The 23006-nt window shown below is 57.6% G+C and overlaps 1 protein-coding gene across 2 annotated transcripts in view; it reads right to left on the bottom strand.

The window, feature by feature from the left end:
• EDN3 (endothelin 3) overlaps nucleotides 1-23006 on the bottom strand; it is a 71829-nt gene that overhangs the window by 1705 nt on the left and 47118 nt on the right. For both annotated transcript variants that reach the window (XR_006815267.1, XM_045980317.1), the window contains one exon: nucleotides 12295-12418. Coding sequence is in view for 1 of the 2 variants with exons in the window: in XM_045980317.1 (XP_045836273.1) it covers nucleotides 12295-12418 (124 nt within the window). In the remaining variant the exon portion in view is untranslated. The remainder of the gene's footprint in view (nucleotides 1-12294; nucleotides 12419-23006) is intronic.

The raw sequence follows: 23006 nt of genomic DNA, 5'->3' as shown, positions 1-23006 counted from the left end.
AGGGGCCACTTAACTCCCTCCGCATACCTTGGCTCTGGATGGATCGGTGGGGCTAGCGATTTATAGTTGCCTCCTTGATATACTCAAGTCCAAAGATGCCAATTATTGCCTCGCTGAGGGTTTAGAACAGCCTCCAGCCTGGAGTTCATTCTCCAGCGGACCCAGATCCATAGATTCTCCAAATTTGCCCCATGCAAGCTCCGTGGTGGGGAGCAGGACAGCCAGCTGCTGGCAGGGTTTCAAGAAGCCCAGCGAGGCAGAGAAGCATTAATGGACTTTATCGCTTTGTCAAGAGCTTAAAATTGCAGTCATTTACACGACTTCATTTTAATTGTGGCAATAAATAATTTTTGGTTAATTAGGATGCATAAACTTATATATCATTTATTAACAAAAATAATTTGCAGTAAAAACTGATGTGTTTTGCCTTTGGGCACACTCTGCAGTCTTTGGAAGCTCTAAAAAATAAACAGTCTCACAAATACCAAAAGAAGACCCCCGCAGACACAACAGAGCAGTATTTCTAGGCCTACTGTGTGTCTGGCGTGGAGGGACCACAAAGGGATGAGAGGAGAGGACCAACGATAGCAAGAAGTCTGTCTGGGAGCGATACAGAGAACTTTGTAGCTATGCTGGAATCGTCTTAAAACTTATGAGCTGTGTGCCTTTGCCCAAGTTACTTAACCTCTCTGTACCTCTCCTTGTCACCTGCAAATTGGGTCCTCGTGGGACCCACCTCTTGAAGGTGCTGTTGGGATTTGCATGAAAAGGACCCCAGGGGACACATCGTCTTCCTTCAAGTGACCTGACATCCATTTCTCCTTCTTCCAGTAACCATCTCCTGATGTTCCTGGAGGATCTAATTCCCTCTGCTCAGCCCAGGTGTTTTGACCAGAGTTCACACCCGGGATCTTTAGGAAGGCCAACATCTTAACCCTAAATTAGCCAGCAAAATCCTGATCACTGTGACTGGCTCAGGGATGAGCATGTGACCCAGACGGTCACATCAGAGCTCATTCCAGACTCACTGGTGGGGCGAGAGGATGTTCTTTTCCACTGGGAGCCTGGGAGCTGGGAGCTGGGAGCTGGGAGCCACCAGCTGCAGAGCCCTGACATTGGCACACCGAGCAGACCCAGGAGAGTTTCACCGTCCTAGGATAACACCGGAGGTGCCAGGTCAGCCTCGAATGTCACCAGAACCGTGCTGGTCCCCTCACAATGCCACTGTCCCCTCCAAGACCTCGTGCCCGGCTTTGCTCTTCTCGGGAGACCACCAGGGCCACCAGAACGCCTGGCTTGGGTCCCTGCAGTGAGGGGCTGGGGAGAGAGGGCTTCTCACGTGCAAGGTTCCCCTGGGAGGGCAGAGATTGAGCCCCCGTGACCTGGGTTGAGACATAGGTACCTTCTGCCCCTGTTTGCCGGGTCTTGTACCCATCCTGGTTGCAGCTGATGCCGTCAGGCCCACCCTGACCCCACCCCCCCCCCCCGGGGAAATAAATCCCAAAGGAAAACTAAGGAAACTTTGCTGGAAGCAGGAGGAAGAGTAAACGTGGGCGCCAGAAACTACCCAGCCCAGGGCCGAGCTCGCGAGTCGGGGAGGACCCGGCCCTCTGTTGCCTGGGTGCTGCTTGGCCCAACGAAGAAGCAATGGCGAGTGACTGCTTTGTCCCCACAAAATGCTCCAAGGGACCCCCCTCCTTGGGTTGAGGCCACTGCTTCCTGCAGCCCAGCGGTTGTCCCAGTGACGGCCAAGGTACTGGCCCAGGCCTGTCTCCTTAGCTCTGAAGCCCACATTCTCAAGGTCCGCGAGAGACCTGCTCTGCGCGACTGCGGGGAGAGTGGGAGAGCCGAGCTGAGCTGAGCCCAGGCGGCCCTGACCCGGGAGCCTCCGGCTTCCCCTACTCGGTTCCGGGATCAGGCAAAACTACTCTTCTAGGGTCCGTAGGCTCTGCCCCGGGCTTTCTTCCGGCTCCAAGTCCTCAGGGGGTGTCGCGCCCAGACACGGTTCTCAGCCGATGGTGGTGGGAGTTGAAAGCTGAAGCCCTTGGCGTCCTTGTCCCTCTGGGGGGCAGCGCTGGGGGCCTGCTTCAACCACCTCCTGCAGATCAGCCTCCAGAAAATGAGCTTTGGTCCCTCATTGCCATGACTGGCACGTGTTCCTCCCCATTACGTGTCTGTCTGGCTTCCTCCCTCTCCTCAGGGCAATCTCCTGGGGCCCCCCACCCCCGCTGCTCAGCTCAAAGCCTTGTCTCTGGGTCTGCTGCAGGGAGGTCCCGGGGGAAACCACCCACTCCAGCTACGGCCGCCGGAGCGAGCCGAACGCGCCCCAAAGATAAGCCCACGTTCGAATCTCCAGAATCCGGGAAAGCGACGTGGTTTGGGAAAAGGGACGTTGCCAATGTAATTAAGCTAATTATCTTGACATGAGCTCATCCTAGATTCTCCAAGTGAACCCTAAACCCAGTGGCAAGTGTCCTCATTAGAGAGAGGCAGAGAAGAGGGGAGAGGGGGACGTGCAGAGGGAGGCCGACGTCGTAGGGACGCAGCTGCACGCAGGCCGCCTGGAACCCCCAGATGCTGGAGGAGGCGGGGAGTTCCTCCGCGGCAGCCTTCAGAAGGAGCACAGCCCTGGTGACAGCTTGACTTGTCTTCGGTCCCCGGACTATGAGAGAATGAGTACCTGTTGCTTTGAGCTCCTCAGCCTGGGGTTTGTGGTGGCCGCCCCAGGAGACGAACCCACCAGCGTTGCAGGAGGCCTTCCCTCATCACCTTCGGGGATAAGGGTCCTGGGGTCACATCGTCCCCAGGAGCCTCCGCTTCATACCGAGCAGGAGCTGGTGAGCCATTGAGAGATTTCCAGCCAAGGAGGGACGTGGCCCATCTGGGCCTTGAAGGGGCCCCTGGTCATCCTGCAGGACGCAGGCTGGGGCTGAGCTGGGACCGGGCTTTCCAGCCAGGGGCATGGAAGGGTCTTGGGGGACCCGGAGCCATTCCTGATGTCCCTAAGCCCCACAGGCACAGCCACAGCTCAGCGAGGCAGGCTCTGATGATGTGTGTCCCACGACTGCCTCTATTCCAAGCCAACCAGAAGCAGGGAAGAGGGTATCCGGGGGGTCAGCCCCCAAGGGCCCTGAGCAGTCCCTGACAGCAACTCCTGCCGTGGAGGTGACCTACCCCGGCCCCTGCTTTGTGCAAAAGGGCCTCGGGGACAGAAAACCGGAAACCGAAATGGAAATCCCTCCCCTCCTCACCGAGGTCCCCTGCTGCCAGCGGATTGTGTTTGAGAAATGACGACCCGTGGCCCCCATTCTTGTCCCCACGCGTCAAAGCCTGCGGTCGGGTGCCCACGCACACGGTCGGGGAGCAGGAGGGCGCGTTTTTTTTTCGATGCTGGCAAATGTCCTTTCCTGGAACGTAGGGCTTTCCAGGGACCACCACGGCGGCATCCCCAACTGGAATTTATCCTTGTAATATTTCAGCCAAGGCCTGGATTCTTTGTGGTCCTTTTTCTCCTTGACGAAGCCCTTGAAGGTTTGGAAGCTGCGCCTTCCACAGCCAACTTCTGTGTTTTTCCCAAGAGAAGGAAAAGGAGGGGGTGCCCGTGACCTTGCTTCCATGGCATTAATAACTTTGGGGTTGTTTATCAAGGCCCCCGACTCTCCCCTTCCCACTTTCCCATCCTCCCATCAAGACCCCTTCGGGCCACAAAGGCACCTATGTCTTTCCCCACAGTGTCTCAGAGAAGTCACTTGTATCTTGCAATCTGCCCCTGCGTGTGGCAGGGACAGAGGGGCTGGAGAATGTCCCCCAGTAGCTGGGTCAGATTCTCAAACCCGCGTTGGTGCAAATCCCAAGTCCACTGGGAGGGTGGGTAGAGAGAGACAAATGTCCACACTCAGACACACGCACACACCCAAGCCCTCAGCCCTGGCACAGCTGCCCTGAGAACGTGCGATAAGCAGCAAGGTCAGCCCAGCGCCCACTCCCCACGTTCTTTCCAGAAACTTAAACTGCTGACTTCTTCAACCCAGGTGTCTGGCCCATCAGCCAGCGCCCCGTGCATGCACTCTGCTTCCAGAAAGGACCACTTCTGAGAAAGCCCTTGGTCATCAAACCCCCATCTCCTTCTGCCAGACTTCTTGGCGCGGAGGGCCAGTTCAGTGGATAGAACATTTAGCGATTAATCTCGTTCCCAAAACGTCGCTCAGTAAATCATGGAGAAGATGGTTTCCCAGAACAGTCTGCTGCTTGCCCAGGAGAAGGACCAGAGCAGAGCGGCCGGCCAAAGCAAGCATGGGCGTTTGGAGGCCTGTGCTTTGCAACTGTCCCAGACCACCCCCTATGTATAAGCACACACACACACACACACACACACACACACGCACACGCACACACGCACACACACACAGATTCCCCATCCACCCCCAAAAGAACAAACCGTTTACCGCAGAAAAGCTCGCAAACCTAGTGTGTAATTGTGGGCTGCGGCGGAGCTGGCGGGCACCGGCGGGGGAGGGGCAGGGCGAGCAGCTCCGTTGCTCATCAGTTGCCTCGATAATTGACTCTCTTATTGCACTTGGCCGCCAGCGGGCTCATCCTCCTCGGGAAGGGAATGCCTGAGCGGTCAGAACGAGGCCCGGAGCAGAGTCGGGATGGAGATGACCCTGCCTGCCAAGGCCCCACCCTTGCACAGGATAGAGGGGCTTCCGGGAACAGAGGTGGGAGGTAGCCGTGTCTGCTCTCGGGTCCCAATCCTGCTCCTGGCTCTGCCTGCGGGGGCCCTTGCCCCGGGGCTCACCCCGCAGCGAGCCTCTCCTTGGAGCCCTGGCCTGTCGCCTGTCCCTGGAATGTCTTTCTAGCCTCGGACACAGGCCAAACCCAAAGGGCCAGCGAAAAACTCAGCCATCTCCAGTTTCCAGGTCCGCGGCCAAGCAAAAGAGGGGCCCACAGGCCAGGAGCCAGGAGGGGACCAGAGCAATGGGTGAAGAAGGGACTCTTTCCTCGGGCCATGTGGACACTGCCGTGTGCTTGGGTCAGCGTGTACCCTCTCCACTCCGCTTGGACCCGAGGCTGCCCCGGGAGCAGACAGGGCAAACGCGACCCCCACCCCCATTTCACAGAGGGGCCAGAGACCACCCGGGTAGGGCTCAGCAAGCCTGCACTCAAACCCAGGCCCCCCTGCCCAGAGTACGTGCTCCCCGCCCCACCTCCGTGCAAGCTGCCTGCCGTTCCTGTGCTCCCTGGGTCCTGTCCGTCTTCCCAAATGACAAGTGTGTCCCGTGGGACCCCGTCTTGGCGACGCCAGCTGCCCAGGTTGCAGAGATGGGTGAAGGAAGTCCAGGGGGCCTGAGACATGAAGAAAGGACTGGCTATGACTTCTCAACCGAGCACTGGTACCGATGCCCAGGAAGGAAAAAAGCTCAGGGACACAGAGCTCTGGCTCTGGGCTCAGCCCGAAAGCTCGGACGGTGCGCTCCAAGCCTGCCGGAGCCTGGGCACTGCCCACACCTGGCTGTCCACGCACCGCCTCCATGCCTCCTCCCCGCGCTGCGGGTCACAGGGCCTGTTCCTGTAAAGCAGCTCAGATAAGCTCCTTTCAGAAACAAAACCTGGTCCTGAGCAACACTGCCCATGAAACCCAGCTTGACGAGCTGAGTATTTTCTCGTACCTGCTAAGGTCAGTAAACCCACAAAAATAAAAAAAAAATCTCCATGGAGTTGCACTGGAAATCTCCCCCCAGGGGTGGGCAGACCCAGGTGGGTGATACCTCTGAAGCCCTTGACCTGACGTTGGCCACAGTCGACCCTTAATACAGGCGGCTTTTCCCTGGGAGCTTCTCTCCATCCAGGAAACGTCTTTTCTGGAACTTTCTCTCACCACCCCCCCCCCATTAGACCATCACCACTAATTCCCAAGGGAAGAACGGCGATCGGGGCCCGGGAGGGCTTGGTAAATAGCAGAGAGAAGGAGGGGTGGAGGGGGGAGGCCGAGAGGGAGGACTCCCTGCGTCGAGAAGGGAAGATGAGACTCTCCCAGTCCCCCCGAATCACACTAGTATTCTAGAATTCTGTAAAGGGTGAGATCAGTCCTCTCCATTAACAGCGGGTGTGATGAGCGGGACCTCGAGTCATTAAGAAGAGGTGAGACGATGCGGAGCGGGTTCTGTTAACCAGAGCAGGAGCCCTGGCGAGTCACCCACCACGTTGTCCGTCAGGCCGCGAGAAGGGCATGGGTGTTCAAAGCGGTTTCTGCTGCCCTTAACTAGAAAGCGCTCTCACCCAAAACACTTTGCACCCTAAAAATGCCAGACACAGAGTGTTGTAGGCCGAGCTTAGGGACAGTGTCGCTGAGTTTTGACATTCTTTAACCGTGCTCCCTCGAACTATTGATTAAAATCAGTGGTACACTTGCAGTTTTCTCAATAATGCTAATTTTAGTAATTCGTTAAGTTAGGCCTGACAGCGTGTCTGCTTCTAACACGTGTAATGAGCCAAATCGTGGAATTAGAGAATGCAGGAGCTCCATGGTGGAACAGGTAATTGGCCAAGCATCACCGGTCGACCCAGCACGCAGCGGTAGGGACGGTAGAGCCCCGTGCGCCACGACCTGCAAAGACCCCGTGTGGCTCCAAACTCCCATCTCAGAGCCAGACAGAAACTTTCTGTATGAGGACAAGTGAGTCATCTTGTTTTTGAAGCTCTTTGTATTGGAAAGATATTCTGCCCCAGACTGTCATCATTCATTTCAGAGTTTAATATCCTGAGACATCAGGAAGCTTTCCACAGTATCTAAATTAAATTCTTTCTTCTGAAGCTCAGATCCATTTCCTTCTGAGTAGATAGCAAACTGCCAGCCACAACTGTCTCTGATAAGCAGAGATTCATAGATTTTTCAGGACTATCTGATCCAGACCCCTCCTTCCTAAGGGAACGGCACGTGTCAGTGGGCAAATGTCTCGTCTTGTGCAAGGCCACATACAGAGTTGGGTGCAGTGCTGGTTTTGGGGTCCAAGACTCCCATCCCCCCTCATGCGACCCGACCCTGGATCCACCCCCGTCGTCCACACGAGGAGGTCTGAGGAGCAGGATGGGAGAAAGCCACAGCTGTGCCCTTCGGAGAACCGAACCAGCAAGGTCACAGGGAAGGATGTGACCATTGGTGTTGAAAGTATATGAAAAGTTGTCCAGCCTCACTCGTGGTCAGAACAAAGCAAACGAGGTCTTCGTCAGGTCTGATCAACCGATTTTGGCAACATCCCGCTCTGCCTGGCGTGGGAGCACCTGACACCCTCCGAGGTCGTGACTTCTCAAGAGCCGCTGGCAGTGTCCGTGGGGATCAACAGGGACATGCCCTGTGGTCTGGCAACTCCCTTTCTAGGACTCCGTCCCATAGACCTTGTCCTGCACCCGCCGAAGTGCGGAGGAGGTGCTGGGGTCCGGATGGGGCAGCTCACCCCCACGCGAGCCATCCAACGCTCTGCAAGGTGTGACGTTGTCTCGCCAACAGCTGCTACTGGAGGAAAGCAAAGCATGGAAAGTGCGCGCGAGACCCGGCTCTTTGCATAGAAAGTGAAAAGAGGGTCATTACCCGTAAATACGTGTGGCGTCTGCAGGAGTCCAACATCCCTGCAAGGAGACCCGGGGAAGCGTTACCTCTCGTTTCGGAGGAGGTCGCTGGAGAGCCAGAAGAGGACAGAGACTGATTTTCCTTTGTTCTGCTTTTGCTGTCTGGGCTGTGATCACGCGTGCGCCTTTCTCCCACACGCCGGTGGGCTCACGTGCCTGTCGATGCAGCCTAACCCAGCAAGGTCATCACAGCCTTAAACCAGCCGGGCCGGGCTGCAGGGCCGGCTCCCCACTCCGTACTGTTACGGCCTGAGACTTGGTTTCCTCATCTGCGGAATGGGGGCAACCCTGATCGTGAGAGCCTGCCCAGACGGGATACAGGTACACAGGGAGCACGTGGAGGCTTGGCGTTGGCAGCTGCCTTTGGAAGGGCAGGGGCAACCTTCTCTGCCTGCACATGAGCGCTCCCAGACAGCCCAGGTGTCCCATGCGATCTCGTTTGGACCCCACATTCAGTCCTGCCTGGTGCATGACCCCGCCTGTACCCCCAGGGGCCTCCCACTCCCCTCTGCCGCCCCCCCCAAGCTCTTCAGGGACCTCCCTTCCACACCCCTCCCTTGTCTGCCGTGTCCCAGTGTTCCTCCCTTTCTGCCTCACGACCGGCTCAACACTGGCAGGGATACGGAACGCGCAGGAAGAAACCGCAGACGGTGGCGGAAAATGGCACAAGCACTTTGGAAATTCTGACAGTTCCTGGTAAAGTTTCACGCAGCGGGATCCCATGACACAGCAATTCCACTCCTGTGAACTTACCCGGGAGGAGTGAGACAAACGCACAACCGCGTTCGGAGCCGCTTCATTCCTATCAGCCCAGAACGGGAAGTAACCCACGTGCCTACCAATAGGAGAGTGGTGAGCAGACCGAGCGATCTCCAAACAACACGGGCATTCGTGCGAGGGAAAGATAACACGTTGCTGATACTCGCAACGACACAGATGAGTCCGCAAGCATGATGCTTCATGGAAGCAGCCGGATGCCAAGGCGGACACCTGTGTTATCCCACGTACACGAAGCTCAAGAACAGGCGAAACTCACCGATGGTACTAGAGACTAGAACACCCACTGCCTCTGGGTCACCAGGGTTGAGATGGAGGGGAGGGAGGTTGAGATGGAACGAGAGAAAGGAACTTTCTGGGGTGAAGGAAGCTGCCCATGGTGGGATAGGGAAGCTGGTTCCATGGGCGCATACCCACTAGGAGTCAGGGAGCTGTACCCTCAAAATCCGAGCATTTTCCTAAGTGTAAATACACCTCAAATGAGCTCAAAATGTGGGGGGTGGGGGGAGACACGACTGCACATTTCCCAAGGCCAGATCTAGCCGGCTTCTCCAACGGTGCCTCTTAAACCTTAGACTGTCCTGACTCCGCAGGCAAACACGCCCTTGGAGGGGTCCTCCCGTTTCCGAACGTTCACACATGAGAAGTGTGTCCCGTAAGCACTTGGCCGCACCAAGAACGCTGAGAATGACTTACGGCTACTTGGCCGATGTGGCCGATGTGTATGGAACTGCTCTGTTCCATACTTCTGGGTGTTTAACTGCCTAATAAGGAGAAAGTTATGCATGCCACTTCCCGGCCTTGGAATTCCCGTTGGAGCAATCCATCAAGGCCAAGGAAGGTCTGTGTTCTCAGGGGAGGAATTTTGTTTGTGGAGAGAGAGGTACCCCAGAGCTCGCCTGGTAGTCGCAGGTTGGGAGCAGCCGTTGGGCAACGGCAGACACTGTCTTGCTCACGCAGCCGCCGTGCTGGGGCAGGGCCTCCAGATGCCGGCGTCTCCGCAGAGCTGTTGCGTCTGGCCCCCACCTGGCCACTCGTTTCGGCTTCTTCCCCCCTCCAGCTGCCCCAACTCTGGGTGCAGTCTCCTCCTTCCTGACAATTCCAAAGAAGTAACTCCTCCCCCATCCAACCCTTGCCTTAGTAGAAACTCTCAAAAGCTCAGGGAGACGGGGGTCAGAGCTCGCTCCCATGGGAAAGAAAGGCAAGGTTCTAGATACTTGGGCAAGAACTCTGGGGCTCATGGGTGGAGTCCCTCCCCTGTCACCTTCTCCCTCATCGCTCTCTGGCTCACTCCCTCCAGCTCTGCAGATGGCCCTTCGTGCCCAGAGTAGTGCTCAGACTTTCTCGTTGCCCCCCTACCCTCCACACTGGCTGGGCCTGTCCAGCGTCTTGGACCGCTCACCATTCAAAGTGAGTGGGTCTCAGAACCCCTTCGAGATTCCCAGATCTTCGGACATGGGGCCCTCCGTGTGAGTACTTCAAGCACGTAGCTTGGGCCGAGTGACCGGGGCGGGGGGGAAAGGAGGCCGGGTACTCAGGACTGATGGATTGATTGGCTCGTACCCCACTGGCGATCTGTTTTATGAGACTCCTGGGGCGTACACTCTCCCTGATTAGATTTTTGCTCCGTCAATTAAGGGCGCTGTGCGTGAGCATGCTGTGTGTGCTCAAGATCAAGCTCTAAATAACGGTTAGCGTCGGCCCCGGACGCAGGCTTGCTGGGCCTGGATCCCAGGCTGGCGGGGCAGGACGATGAAATGTCAAACAGGCCGTGCGGCGCACACGCACCGGGGAGGGCTCCCATAAGTCAATGCAAAAGAACAATCATTAGCATTTGGGTGAAGGCAGCGCCCCGGAGGGTGATGGGGGCGTGGGGTTCTGCTCACCTGCAAAGTCATTTTGCCTTCATCAGTCTATCAACGGTCTCCTCCCCCCACCCAGAACCAAACAAGAAGGTGTGTCACCGGACTAAGCAGGCCACAGTAAAATATCTGTCACTCGAGTAGCGCTCCCAGCGGTCGCCTGGGGTGATGCCGGGGGGGAGTGGCTGGGCAGGGGCAGGCGGTGATTCTGGAATCGCTCCTCGGGTCCTGACCCTCAGCAGGAAGCTTCCAGCAGGCGCTCAGGTTCTAAAGTTCAGGGGCTGACAGCCGTCCCCGAGGAGGGCCGCCGAGGACACCTGGCTCGACAAACCGAGACAGCAGACGCGCCCCAGCTGGGCGGGCCGGTCTGCACAGGCAAGGGTGGGACCCACGCTGGGCTCCTGGGGATGCATTGTTCATTATTTTTCTTTCTTGGTCATTTATCTATTTTTTAAGATTTTCTTTATTTGAGAGAGAGCGCACATGAGCAGGGGAAAGAGGAAGGGAGGGAGAGAGACAAGCAGACTCCATGCTGAGCACAGAGCCGGACGCAGAGCTGGGTCCCAAGACCCCGAGATCATGACCTGAGCCGACACCAAGAGTCAGACACTTTGCTGACTGAGCCCCCCAAATGCCCTCTTTCCTTGTACTTAAAAAAAAAATCCATATGCTTGGGGACCCTGGTGCCGCTGAGTAGAACTGCCCTCCGAACGGGAAACTGCAAGCCCAGCCAGGCCTCAGAGCTTCGCCCTTCCCACCAGCCCCCACCCAGCTTGGACCAGCGCGGCCTCGGCCATCCCTCGGAGCAGGCCTGCCTCGGCCGCCCCTCCGGGCTGGAGCTGCTGGCCCCACAGAGGAATGACGGGAGCGTGTTCTTCAAGCAGCCAACCGCATTAAGGGATCGGGTGAGTAAATTGGATTCCGGATATTATAAATTAAAAATGATGCTCTTTTTCCACAATGCCAACCCTACATACAAAACTACATTAAAATGCATAGCAGGACCCCAAGGGAGAGGCTATCATGAGGCCGGACCTGGTGAGCCGTGAGCAGGAGGCAGCCAGCTGCTCTCTCCACCCCTCCCCACGCTGGAAGAACACTCCAGAAAGTCCTTACCATGCAAATTCCTGACACTGAACAGGAGAGTTAATATCAGCGATGAAACGGAAACTGACTGTGAAGAACGTGTGCCACATTCTTCCGGGGTGCCCCTCGGGGCTGGAGCAGGAAGCACCTGCTAGGTGTGGGGGGGAGGGCGGGGGGACGCCTGATTAGGATTTCCTGAGTCTCGGGCCAGGGTGGCTTCATGGGCTCTCCCCTCCCACATTTGCCCAGGGCTGAACACAGGCTACTTCTTGCTCAGAAATTAGCCTGGGGAGCTCCCGGGGGCCCAGAATGATTTCCTCAGTAACTTCCATTTGAATTTCTTCCCTGTCTACACGGGGTCTCCAATCTGCAATGTGCAGGGAAAGCAGAAAGCAGGTGTCTGGAGCTCTGGGGCTCCCCCGACCCCGCTTCCTTCTCTCCGGGCTCCGAAGCTTAGTGCTGGTGGCCACGGGCTTGGTCAGGAGCCCTGCTGACAGACCTGGCTAGAAGACAGGGTGGCCGGTCGTAGGTGGGGGCAGGGGGGCAGAGAAGAGGGGGCTAGCCCAGGGGTGAGACAGCCCCATGAAGGCAGACGGCTTGCCCTGGTTTGGGGTGCTGGGGGACACGGGGCAGGAGCAGCCCAGCTCCCACCCCGGAGGACAACGGCTCTGCCTCTCAGAGTAACCAGAAGTGGGGGTTTTCCTCTTGAAACTCTTTCCCGACATCTGGCTCCACGGGTCTCACGCTGCACAGCCCCATGTCACCAGCCCCACGTCACAAAACCTAATGACAGAGATCTCAGAAGCACTTGTCCCCACTCCAGTCATCGGCCCCGTATGACGGGCAGCTGCATCCTGACCCCACACACCGGTTCGCATTCCCTGTTCTGCGAATTCCTTGAGTGGAACCATTGGACCACATCAGTCTGACAGCTTTCACTTACCATGTCTGCCGGATGGCCGCGGCGGGAGCTGTGGGTGGCGACGGCCGGCCTGAGCGCGGTCCTGTCCCGCGGATGAACCGCAGCTCCTTCATCCCAGCATCTGGGTAACTCCACGTTTGAGCTCCTGCGGTAAAAGGAATGAATATTCAGTACTTGACCCTTGGTGAACTTACGAATGCACTTCTGTTGAGTATATGGTCCTGGCCTTGGCATCAGGCCATCGGTGAGGCCCACGTGCGGCTGGGAAGATCCCTGCTCAGCCCCAGGAAGGCTGGCTGGGGCTCATCACTCAGGATCCATTTAAACGCCAGGTCCCGAGGGAACCCCTCCCAGCTCCACCGACAAGTGTCCCTCCCCCAGGAAGGCCTTTGCCCTCCTCTCCTCGCAGAGCCCTTGGCGCTGTCCTCTGCGCTCGTCCCCTCACTCCCTCGACAACTACCAAGGGCCGGCACCAGTGACTCAGCCCGGGGCAAGGCAAAGCCACCATCCTCACTCATCCCAGACCCCGGGGCGGAGGGAGAGTTGAAGCCAATGGGGAATGTGTCTTAAGTGCTCAGAGCATAGTGCAGGGGTGGAGAGAGAGGGCCCGTGGGGGGAGGAGAGGAAGAGCCGGAAGGTCAGAGTGGCCGCAGCGAGGGGTGTGAGGGGACCGGAGGGAGTGAGGTCAGAGGCGGGCTGACTGGTGACGTGGGCCCCGTGCGCACGCGGGGAGCTCCCCTCAGAGAGTGGGGAGGCCCGGAGCCCAGGCCCGCGCTCCACAGACCTGTGTCCAGTGAATGATGAATGAATGAAAACGTGCCCTCCACGCGCCACACGGCCAGCAGAAGTCCCAGACACTCGTCCCATCCCCCCTCTGAATCCCTGTCCCCCTGGCAGGTTTAGCCAGTCCACGGGCGTGTTTGTACAGGGAGAGGCTCTGACTGCCCCACCCTGACCTTGTGGGACAAGAGCACCCCTGCCAGGCCACCCCTGCCAACGCCGAGCAGCCCCTCCCAGGCAGAGGCCAAGGGTGAGTGCTGCCGAGGACACGTGGAAGAGGGTGGCTCTCCAGGCCTGCCCCACGAGGGCAAGGCCAGTCCGTCCTCGAGGCCACAGGGCTGCTCGACTCTCGGTGCTCTGTCCCTTCCTCACAATCTGTTTTCCCTTCCTAAAAACGGGACAGACCCACACCATCGGGGTGCAGGCAGAGGGACCCGTGGACCCTGGGCCTGTGCAAAGGGCCACGTTGCAGGAGCCCTTCCCTGGGAAAGAGCCAGGAAAGAGCCCTGGAGATTAAACAAAGTGGCTTGTTTTGGCCAAGCAAGCTTAGGAGGTGAGGTCTCGGGATAACGCCCGTCGGGTTCCTGTCGGGTTTCGCAGCTCCGAGAACCGGTCTCTCCCCAGCTAGCCCAGGAAATCCAGGCGGTCTGCATGCACAGGAGGCAAGGGCTCAGCGTCCTGGGAGGGGAACTGGGACAGGGGACTTTCTCCATGCTGGGGCTTCTCCACATGGGGACTGAACCCCAGCACGACCATGTCAGTGAGCCGGATGCAGGTGGGGTGGTGGGGGCCCTCTCCTTCCTACTGCCAGCCTGGTCCGTCTCTCTCTCTGTGTCAGGAAACAAGCCTGTGGGAAGCATTCTGTTCATCGTGCTGACTTTTCTAACCGACAGTTTGATCACCTAAACCTTTATCCTGTTAACGAGCATTTTGTTTATCCATACAGTCAACTACCTGGACCTTCGTCCACTCCTCCTCTGAACTGTCCGACGTCTATCCGCCTGTCTGTCTGTCCGTGCGCCCTTCCTTCCATGCTTCCATCCACCTGACAGCCGACCATCCCCGACCCGTGAAACCGTCCGCGCACCCCCCATCCCTGCTTCTGTCCGGTCATCCATCCGATAAACTCGCACTTGGCACCCATCACGAACCAGACAGTGCGTGAGGGGCTGCGGCGGTGACCAGCACACACCCAACCCTCCTGGAGCTTCTTTCTTAGTGATAAAATCCAGCAGATAGTCCATGACTTGCCTATTTCGTGCCTGGGAAACACAGAGACAGAAGACGTAGGCTCGGCCTGCAAGGGCTTCCCAGCTCTGGAGGGAGAGATGGAGGCGGAACAAGCAGGTGCCGCGAAATGCCAGGGAGGTCCAGAGCCTCTGCGCACCCCCAGGCGGCCCCGGCTGCGTCCCGCACGTTCAGGAGAGCTTCTCGGGGGAAACGAGGGATGGGCTCTGGAGGGGGAGTGGCACCGATCTCAGGGGAAAGCTGGCCTGCCCCTCCCCGCCACCGCTATCTAGAGCAATAGGAAACACACAGGAGGGGCTCAGTAAATACTTGTTGAACGAATGTTCGGTGAAAGAAAGAGAGGCTGGGGGCGCCTGGGTGGCTCAGTGGGTTAAGCCACTGCCTTCAGCTCAGGTCATGATCTCAGGGTCCTGGGATCGAGTCCCGCATCGGGCTCTCTGCTCAGCAGGGAGCCTGCTTCCCTCTCTCTCTCTCTCTGCCTGCCTCTCTATCTACTTGTGATCTCTCTCTGTCAAATAAATAAAATATTTTAAAAAAAAGTTTTAAAAAAAAAAAAGAAAGAGAGGCTGCTTTCTGGGAACTCTGAGGTCCTGCTTGGCACTGTGTCCCGGTCACGTTTTTAATGCAATGAAAGGACATTAGGAAGCATCACGCTTGGCCCATCCATAAAACGGGGTTGATAACATTGCCTGCCTTGTGGGGTTTTTACTAGAATTAGGGGCATCTGCGGGGTGCGGTCAGTAAGCGTCCGACTCTTGCTTTTGCCTCGGGGCCCGATCTCAGGATCCGGGAGTCAGCCCTGCCCTGGGCTCCTCACTGCTCAACGTGACATCTGCTTGAGTTTCTCTCCCGCTCCCTCTGCTCCCCACCCCCCCCCGCTTGCATGCTCGCTTTTAAATCAATAAATCTTTAAAAAATAGAAAAAAGAAAAAAGCATTATAGGTCTCAAAACTGAGATGGCGGGGTGCCTGGGTGGCTCGGTGGTTAAAGCCTCTGCCTTCGGCTCAGGTCATGATCCCAGAGTCCTGGATCGAGCCCCGCATCGGGCTCTCTGCTCCGCGGGGGGCCTGCTTCCTCCTCTCTCTCTGCCTGCCTCTCTGCCGAGTTGTGGTTTCTTTCTGTCAAGTAAATAAAATATTTAAAACCAAACAAAGCTGAGATGGCCTGGGACATAACGGTATTCTGCGTTACTCTTAGTGACGAAGTGAACCCACTTGATCGTGAATGAAGTCGTTAAATAGCCTGAAGCGCCACTGCTGGACGGTGCATTACGAGCACACAGCTGTGTTTATTTGATTATTGTCATCCCACGGAGCCCCTCATTCGGCGATGTTTTCGGTATCCCCCCCGGCGGGAAGGGCGTGCTCAGCGAGCCCAGGGGAAGCCCGTGTGCTGCCTTCTGACTCTCTCTGGTCCAGAGCCCCGTACGCTGGGGGAGGGTGGGGGCTGCGAGTGCTGGGCTGGGGTGCCGGGTGCACAGGTGGCCGCCGCCCTCACCGGCCCCGGGGCCGGCCACGTCCCACTGTCCCCTAATCATACCATCATGCCTGTCACCCCTGAATTTTGCTAAAACCTTTTGGGAAACTGTTTGCACTTGCAGCTGAATGACCTCTTGGGGTAGAGAGTTTCCATAACGACTAACGGGGGGCCAGCAGGCTTCTGTCCCAGCTGGGCCTTGCCAGCGCTTTCCTGGCCCCAGCGGTGTGGATGGCGGTCCCCGCACAGCAACAGCACAGCTCCCCCCAACCCCCGGTGGCCTGAGCCTGTCCCCGCTTGGGGACGAGGGCTGAGCTCGCAGTTGGCTGGCTGGTCCCAGAAAGCACCCCTGGACCCTGAGTGGGGGCCCCAGCCGGCTGTCCCTTCCACAGCCAGACAGCTGGAGAACCTTCCAGAGCAGGAAAACAAGAGCACGAATCGTGTGTCCCCCACCCCCCTGCTGGCATCCTCCTCTGCCCCATGCTCAGGAGCTGAGCGGTGGGGAGAGGAGGGAAGAGGGGTCACCTCCGGGGCCCGGTGAACACGCCACAAGTCGTCCTGTCCTAACCACAGCCTTGGGCGCGAGGGGCTTGGCTGGGTTGCGTTCCAAATCTTGCGAGGAGCCCTCCTGACCGGGGCCCCCAGGGGAGGGGCAGAGTGCCCCAGAATATTCCAAACACGCAGAGCTGAGCTGGGGGCGCATCTAAGAGCCTGGGAAGCTCTTGGCCACAGACGAGCCGCTCTGCTCAGATCCCTTCTCTCTCGGGACCTGCTTGGCCCCAGCTGGAGAGGCCAGGCTCCCCGCACCGAGTTCAGCTCCTCCCTTCAGGGGCATGGTCCCCACCAAGGCCGGTGGTCCTGTCCCTGGCCTCAGAAGCCCCTGCCCCCAACTCTCTTCTTTTCAGAGCCCGCGCCATCCCGTGGCACTCCCGGAATGGAGGGGGGCCAGCCGAGGGCCCCACTAATCGCTGTAAGAAGAACCCTCCCATTGTCACCAACCCCGCCGGACCTCTGCTTCCTCACGTATAAAATGAGGAGCTTGAGAGAGACGAACCCAGACTCGTAAAATGTCACAGCAGCAAAAGGCCCTTCATGAGCATCTGGCTCCGCTCCAGCACCCCCAGACTCAGCTGATCACAAGCCACGTCCAACCACCCACTCAAAGGGCGCTCCGGGAGACCTCCTGCCTGCTGGCCAGGGGGCTGGGCATGGCGGCGAGGGGATGCAGGAGCTGGTCCCCATCAGGCAGGACCGTCACAAGCAGGTGGACAAAAGGAACAAAGCTGTGGACCCTGGGAAGGGCCGGGGAGAAAGTGTAGTGCACAGCCGAGCCGAGGATGGAAGAATGCGATGGGGCTGGCTGTGGGCGTATTGGCAGAAGAAATGGACGGGCAAAGGTCCTGGGGCAGGAACCAACTAGGAGAGAACCACCAATTGAAAGAAGGCCAGGATGGTTCTGCAGAGTAAGGAGGAACAGAGGGACTCAGGGACAGGCAGGGACAGAGAATGGAGGACAGTGTGGTCACGGTCCCAACACTGGCTTCACTTCAAGGGAGTCCCTGAGGAAGTCTGAGCTGGGTTTATACTCTCAAGTCCTCTTTGGGGAACAGTAGAGTCGGGGGCTGGAGAGGCACTGAACCCTGCAGATTCTGAGTCTGCTGCCCTGGGCGACGCAGGGGTGGCTGTTTCTGTAGGGTCCGGCGTTCAGGCAAAGCGGGACAACTCGGCAGCCTCCAGCCCCCGGGCCGTGGCAGTGGGGAAACCAAGACCCCAAAAGGTCAGCGACATTCCCGAGGCCAGCCAGGGCTGCGGGCGTCCCCGCGTGTCCTTAGCGCAGAAGCAAAACCGTGCCAACAAAGGCGAGAATGAGGAAGCAAGAAACTTTCTGCTCCTCTGTTAATTGTACCTCGAGCAGAGTGGAAGAAAGGGAGCTCAGAAGTGATGAGGGGGTCGATGAGCAGCACAAAATTGGGCTTATAAAAGAAAAATCAATTTGTGCTCCTTCTCGGGAAAAAGGCCGCATGTGGCCTGAATTACTCCTCTGGGTTATTTGGTTTTGCCTTCAAATCAGAAAATTGTAGTTATTAAAGCCCCAGGATTGATCGGCGTGGAGGCAGCTTCGGGTCCGCATGTCTGTCTTTGTCTGCTCTGGTCTGAAAGGGGAGCGGGCTCATTTCCTCCCTGGGGGGTGGGGGCGGGAAGGGGAGAGGGCAGTGGGCTGGGGTCTTCGAGGGGCAGAGGAGCCGGCCAACGGATTTCCTAACGCATCCGAGCCCTGGTTCTCCGGGTTCGACATGTGCTCACGCGCTGCAGGCTTTGGGTGTCGGAGGGGTGCCGTCCGAGTCACCGGCTCGTCCCCCGCCACCCCTGCCGGCCCCCAGGACGGCAGCAAGCTGGTGTGCGCCCCCCTCTGTGGTGGTAATTGCCCATCGATCATCTTCAGGCTTTAACCTGAATCGCCTTAAGCCCCGGCAAATAACCCCTAATTCACAATCACCTGAAACGCTATTGATTTTTTTTTTTTTTTAATTTAACTTGCAGTAAGTTTCCACCTACTCTGCTGGGTGGAAATGATTTCAAGCTCCCTCCCCAGAGCCATTAAAACACCTCCCACCCCACCTCTCCCCGCCCTCCCCCCCAAAAAATCCCTATCTCCCCAGTACAAAACAGGAGTTTATTAACATTATTATTATTTATCGTAGCTCAATGACCTCTTAAATCCCTAGCAGCGCCAAGAACAAAGGCAAGTCCCCAGCGTGCATTCATTTCACAATTTGCTATTAATTTGACGTCCTAGGATGCGAACAACCACTTTCCCTCCTGTTGTGGGGGCCGCTCCCGCACGGTGGGAAGCTGGGTTTCCCGTGGCCTGGCCGCGGTCCGCACACCCTGGCCGTCCCAGATCGGCAGCCACATGCTTCTGTCCACACCACCACACCAGAGACGCACGTAAACCCTCCACCTGTCCCATCGCATCAGGAGCCTCTCACAGGCAGGAAGAGATTTTGCACCATATGCTTTTTTTTTTTAAATAAAGCTTCGTCCTTTGTGTACAGCTTTAAGGAGATAAATTAGCACGAAGACATTTTAACCATCGGCCACACACGATCTGTGTAGTTTTTCAAGGGCTAAGTTCATCCACAAGTAAGTCGTCTTCCCTCGGCGGTTCTGTTCGCAGTCGGGAGGGTGGGGGCGGGGGGAGGTCCCTGGAAAGCCTCACGGGGTGGGGTGGCGGGCAGGTGCGGTTTGGGAACCTGACTTTGATGCGTCTTAGCTTGGCCCCTTAACCACGGCGTCCCGCGGGGCCAGTCCCTTCAGCCTGTCCACAGTCCGGTCTTCTCACAGCATAGAACACGCCTATACGTGTGCAACACACACACCACGCACACACACATAATGTGCACACACACGTGGGACCAGCATCCCGGGAGATGTCACCATTTGGGGGAAGCTGGTGCGTGGGGCCTCTCCGTGCTACTCCTGCAGGTCCCCGCGCGTCCATAACCCTGTCGAAACGTAGAACTGGCTTTCTGAAGGTCACAGCGACACCTGTTTCTCCGGGGTTTGGACAGGACCCGGAGAGCGAAGCCAACGCCGAGCACCCCGCGCCGAGCCCAGCGGCAGGATGTGTTGATGAATGGGGTTTGTTTTTGACCCGTTCGTCTGCGGACTGAAACCAGCCGCAGCTCCGTGCTCATTAGGAGCGCCCGGAACACCCCAATGGTGTTTGCTGGAAGGCTGGCTGTTGAGCTTGGCGAACGAGAAACTTTTTTTTCTTTGGTGATGGCTCATTATTCTCAAGGTTAAGCGTTGCTAATTGCACAATCGAATTTGCCAGCAAACGTGTCGACACGAGACCCGTCACCCGTGCGGGGAGCTGACGGGCTCTGGGGCGGCAGCTGGAAGGCGGCCTGCAGAACCAGACTCGAGGAGACTCCGAACCGGCGGGGGCACAGGGGAGGCTGGGCTGCTGGTGGGCGAGGAGCTCGGAGTCGTCCTGTTTTCCCTGCTCCCCCCAGGAGGTCATGGCTCCTCCGCACCTTTGGAAGGCAGGGTCCCTCCTGACTGAAGTGCGGTTCTGGCTTCCTTCTGGTCCCTTCGTGGAGATTTCCAGTGCTGCTCCTGATGCTGCGATTCCAGGATGAGGCCTTGCTCCTTCCCTACAGGAAGCTGGGGTGTTGCAGGCGATGCGACTGCCAGATCTGGGTTCAAATCCCACCACTGCTGTGTGACCTTGTGCAGGTTCCTTAACCTCTCTGGGCCTCAGCTTTCTCCTCAGAGACGATGAAATCCACTCCAGCGTGAGCACGAGGGGAAGCTGGGTGAGGGTTTGACAGGAATGCTCTAGACTATGTTTGCAACTCTCCTGGGACTCTAAAATTATCTAAAAATAAAAAGCAAAAAGTAACCCAAACACTTCCTCGGTTACAGAGGACTAGAGATGGCAAAGGCAAAATGCCCGGCGTGTGCTTGGTGTTCATTAGCTTTGGTGTGGAAGGAAACAGCCCGATCGTTATGTCTTTTCCCCCTTTTACTCCATTGTCCCCTGTTGTCCCCACGTCTCAAAAAAACAGACTGGTCCAAGTCTGAAGGGGTGACAGAAATGAGGGAAATGGAGGAGGAAGGCGCACCCTTGACACTACGGAGTGGGGAACGGTCTCTCCCCTGGAGATGACGAACACAACTGTAAAAGCAAGTTCTGGGGCGCTGGGTTCACCAGCTGACCTTGACGATGGCTTCTCTCTCTCACCAAGGGTTCGAGACCTCCTGTCCCCAGCGCCACACAAGGGAGAGAGGGTGACTCAGCCATCGGACCCGACCTGAAGCCAGCGAGAGTAAAAGAGGCTCCACATCCTCCCGCGGCTGAGCCCCCAGATGCTGCTTGGCAAGCCCGTGGCGTTGTGTCATTCTGGAACGCGGGGAAGGTGAAAAACACCTTCCATCCACTTCTGCCGTTAGAGCAGGAGGAGTCCCTGATTGTATTTACGCGGAGACTTGGCAAAGGAAAAGCAATTCAATTAAACACAAGCAGGGCACAGGGGAAGTTTGGAAGGAGGGTCGATGGCCCGAAGGCTTCCTCCAAATAAAATTCCGTCCCCCCACCTGGACGCTGTCGACAAGCACGTCCAGCATGAGATTTACGCGCCCGCGCCTCGCCTTCACCGGGTAATAAACTGTGTCCTCTAATCAATACTGGCGCTGGGCTGCCCGTCGGCAGCCTGGCCGCACATTTAGCAAAGTCACTGAGTAATGGAAAACGCAATCAAGTCGTATAATGAATCTGGGTAATTGGATAGACCAGGCAGAATGGTTCGGCGGAATATATTCAGTCCGGCGCATTAATTAAAAGCTTGACACCCCACGCGCCATCCACAGTGCCCCGCGAATGCGTCTCTGCATCCAAAGGTCAGACGCAGGGGAGGAGCCACAAGGCCAAGCCTGGGCTACGGCTGCTCGATGTCCGGCCCCGGCACTGAGCCTATCTGTGGGGGGCTGGGCTCCCCAGAGCCCCGGTGCGCCCTCGCCTCGGGCCGGATCCAGACGGGGGGGCCGCAGCTGCCTGCGGTGGCCTGTCTAGTGCCATCCGCACAAGCTGTGGCTTGTCCCATCGTTGTCCCCTCTTCATGGAGCCCCACAGGCACACCCAGGGGAAGCCGCTCGTGCAAGGATGGGGGTCGGCAGGGAAGGATTCAGACCCCCGCCCTCTGGCTCCAGAGATGTAGCAAGTTTCTTATTCCACGGGAAAAGGAGCAAAGAAACTTTGGGTAAAGCCAAGAGTAGACGTGGTGGGAGCTCCCTATGGGAAGGTGACAAGCTGCGTGGGCCTCTGGGAGCCCCTGTTTGCCTCTCCATCGTTGAACAGCCCGCCTCACCTCTGGGATTCGAAACCGCTTCAGGGAAGAGGGGGCGTCAGGGGCAGTGGTCCCCCCGGACATCCCCTGACAATTCTGAGGGCGTGCCTGCCCGCACGTGACCGCTGGACGTCTGTCCCGGATCTCATACACTCACACGCCAAGGCGGTCCCCGCTTTCCTTGACCTTCCTAGAACAAGGAGCCTCAGCACTGCTCACTTCACTGGGCACTTGGGCACCCCTGTGGCTGGAAGGTGTGCGTTGGGTGGATGATTTTTGACATTTGACCCCCGGGTCTATAATCCCACCTGTCTCCTTGAGGACACGGACAAGTGCTCCTAGGACTCTCCACAGCCCCAGAGGGCCCAGGACTCAGGAGCTGCGAAGGGGCTCCCGGCCCATGCGGAGCAGGGGTCCTTGACATATGTACCTCCAGCAGCCCCACTGTACAAAGTCACGGGCGTCAGAAGAGCAGCCCATCCCGCCCCGCCAGGCTCCCTCTTGAAGCCCCCATCTTCCCTGGGCTCTGTGCCTCCCGGCCCCGAGAGAGGGTTGCATGGAAAGAATATACAAGACTTCGGGGAAAAACAGAAGCCATGCCAAGAGTCAAGGACCAGGCATCTCCTCCGTCAGGTCAGCATCTAAACAGCATCCATCAGGATCACTGACCTCGTGCCCTCTGACTTAGGGACCGCACTTCTAGGAGTCAACCGTCCTGAAGCACGTACGGTTTTCAGCTGTGAGACTTCCGGGGGAGGATCTGTTTCTGCCATCTGCGCCCCAAGCTCTGGGGGTTCTAAAGTAAAAGAAGGGGTGTCCCACCACGAGAACCGCACACAAGGTCAACCTGTGCTCCTTCACCCAAGGCCAGTGTTTCCTGGCTGCAGACTATGAGCGGGTCTGACCTAGTGGCCCGGGTAGCCACGCCTCACCCCACCGATCCGGAGCGAAGACAGAAAGGTGTCCCGGTGGGTCCCCAGAAGCAGCAGCCAGAGCCGCCCGGCACATGGGCAGGCCCGCCGCAGTGGCTAAAACGCAAGATACACGCACACATGTGAGCATATCTGCAAAGTATAACCTCGGGCTGAAGGTTTCCTTTGCGCTGCATTTCCTTCCAGCGTGATAAATTTGTTTTCGCGCTGTTTGTGAACAGATGTTATTTTATATTTATTTTTAAAAAACAGTTTGAATTTCAAACTTCCACAATCAGCTCTGAAGTCAGCAGATGAGGTGGAATCCCTCTGTGTTCCTGAAACAGCCCCTTCCCCTCTGGGGCCCTGAGTAATCCACACACTCACATCCAAGTTCAGTAGTCAGCAAATGCCGTGGGGGATAGGCAAGGCAGCGTTCTCAGCCTGGCTGGCCCTAGGTCCCGGA

The sequence above is a fragment of the Meles meles genome, chromosome 16, assembly GCF_922984935.1.
Source record: "Meles meles chromosome 16, mMelMel3.1 paternal haplotype, whole genome shotgun sequence".
Lineage (NCBI taxonomy): Eukaryota > Metazoa > Chordata > Mammalia > Carnivora > Mustelidae > Meles > Meles meles.
This window is presented reverse-complemented; position numbering and strand designations above follow the sequence as displayed.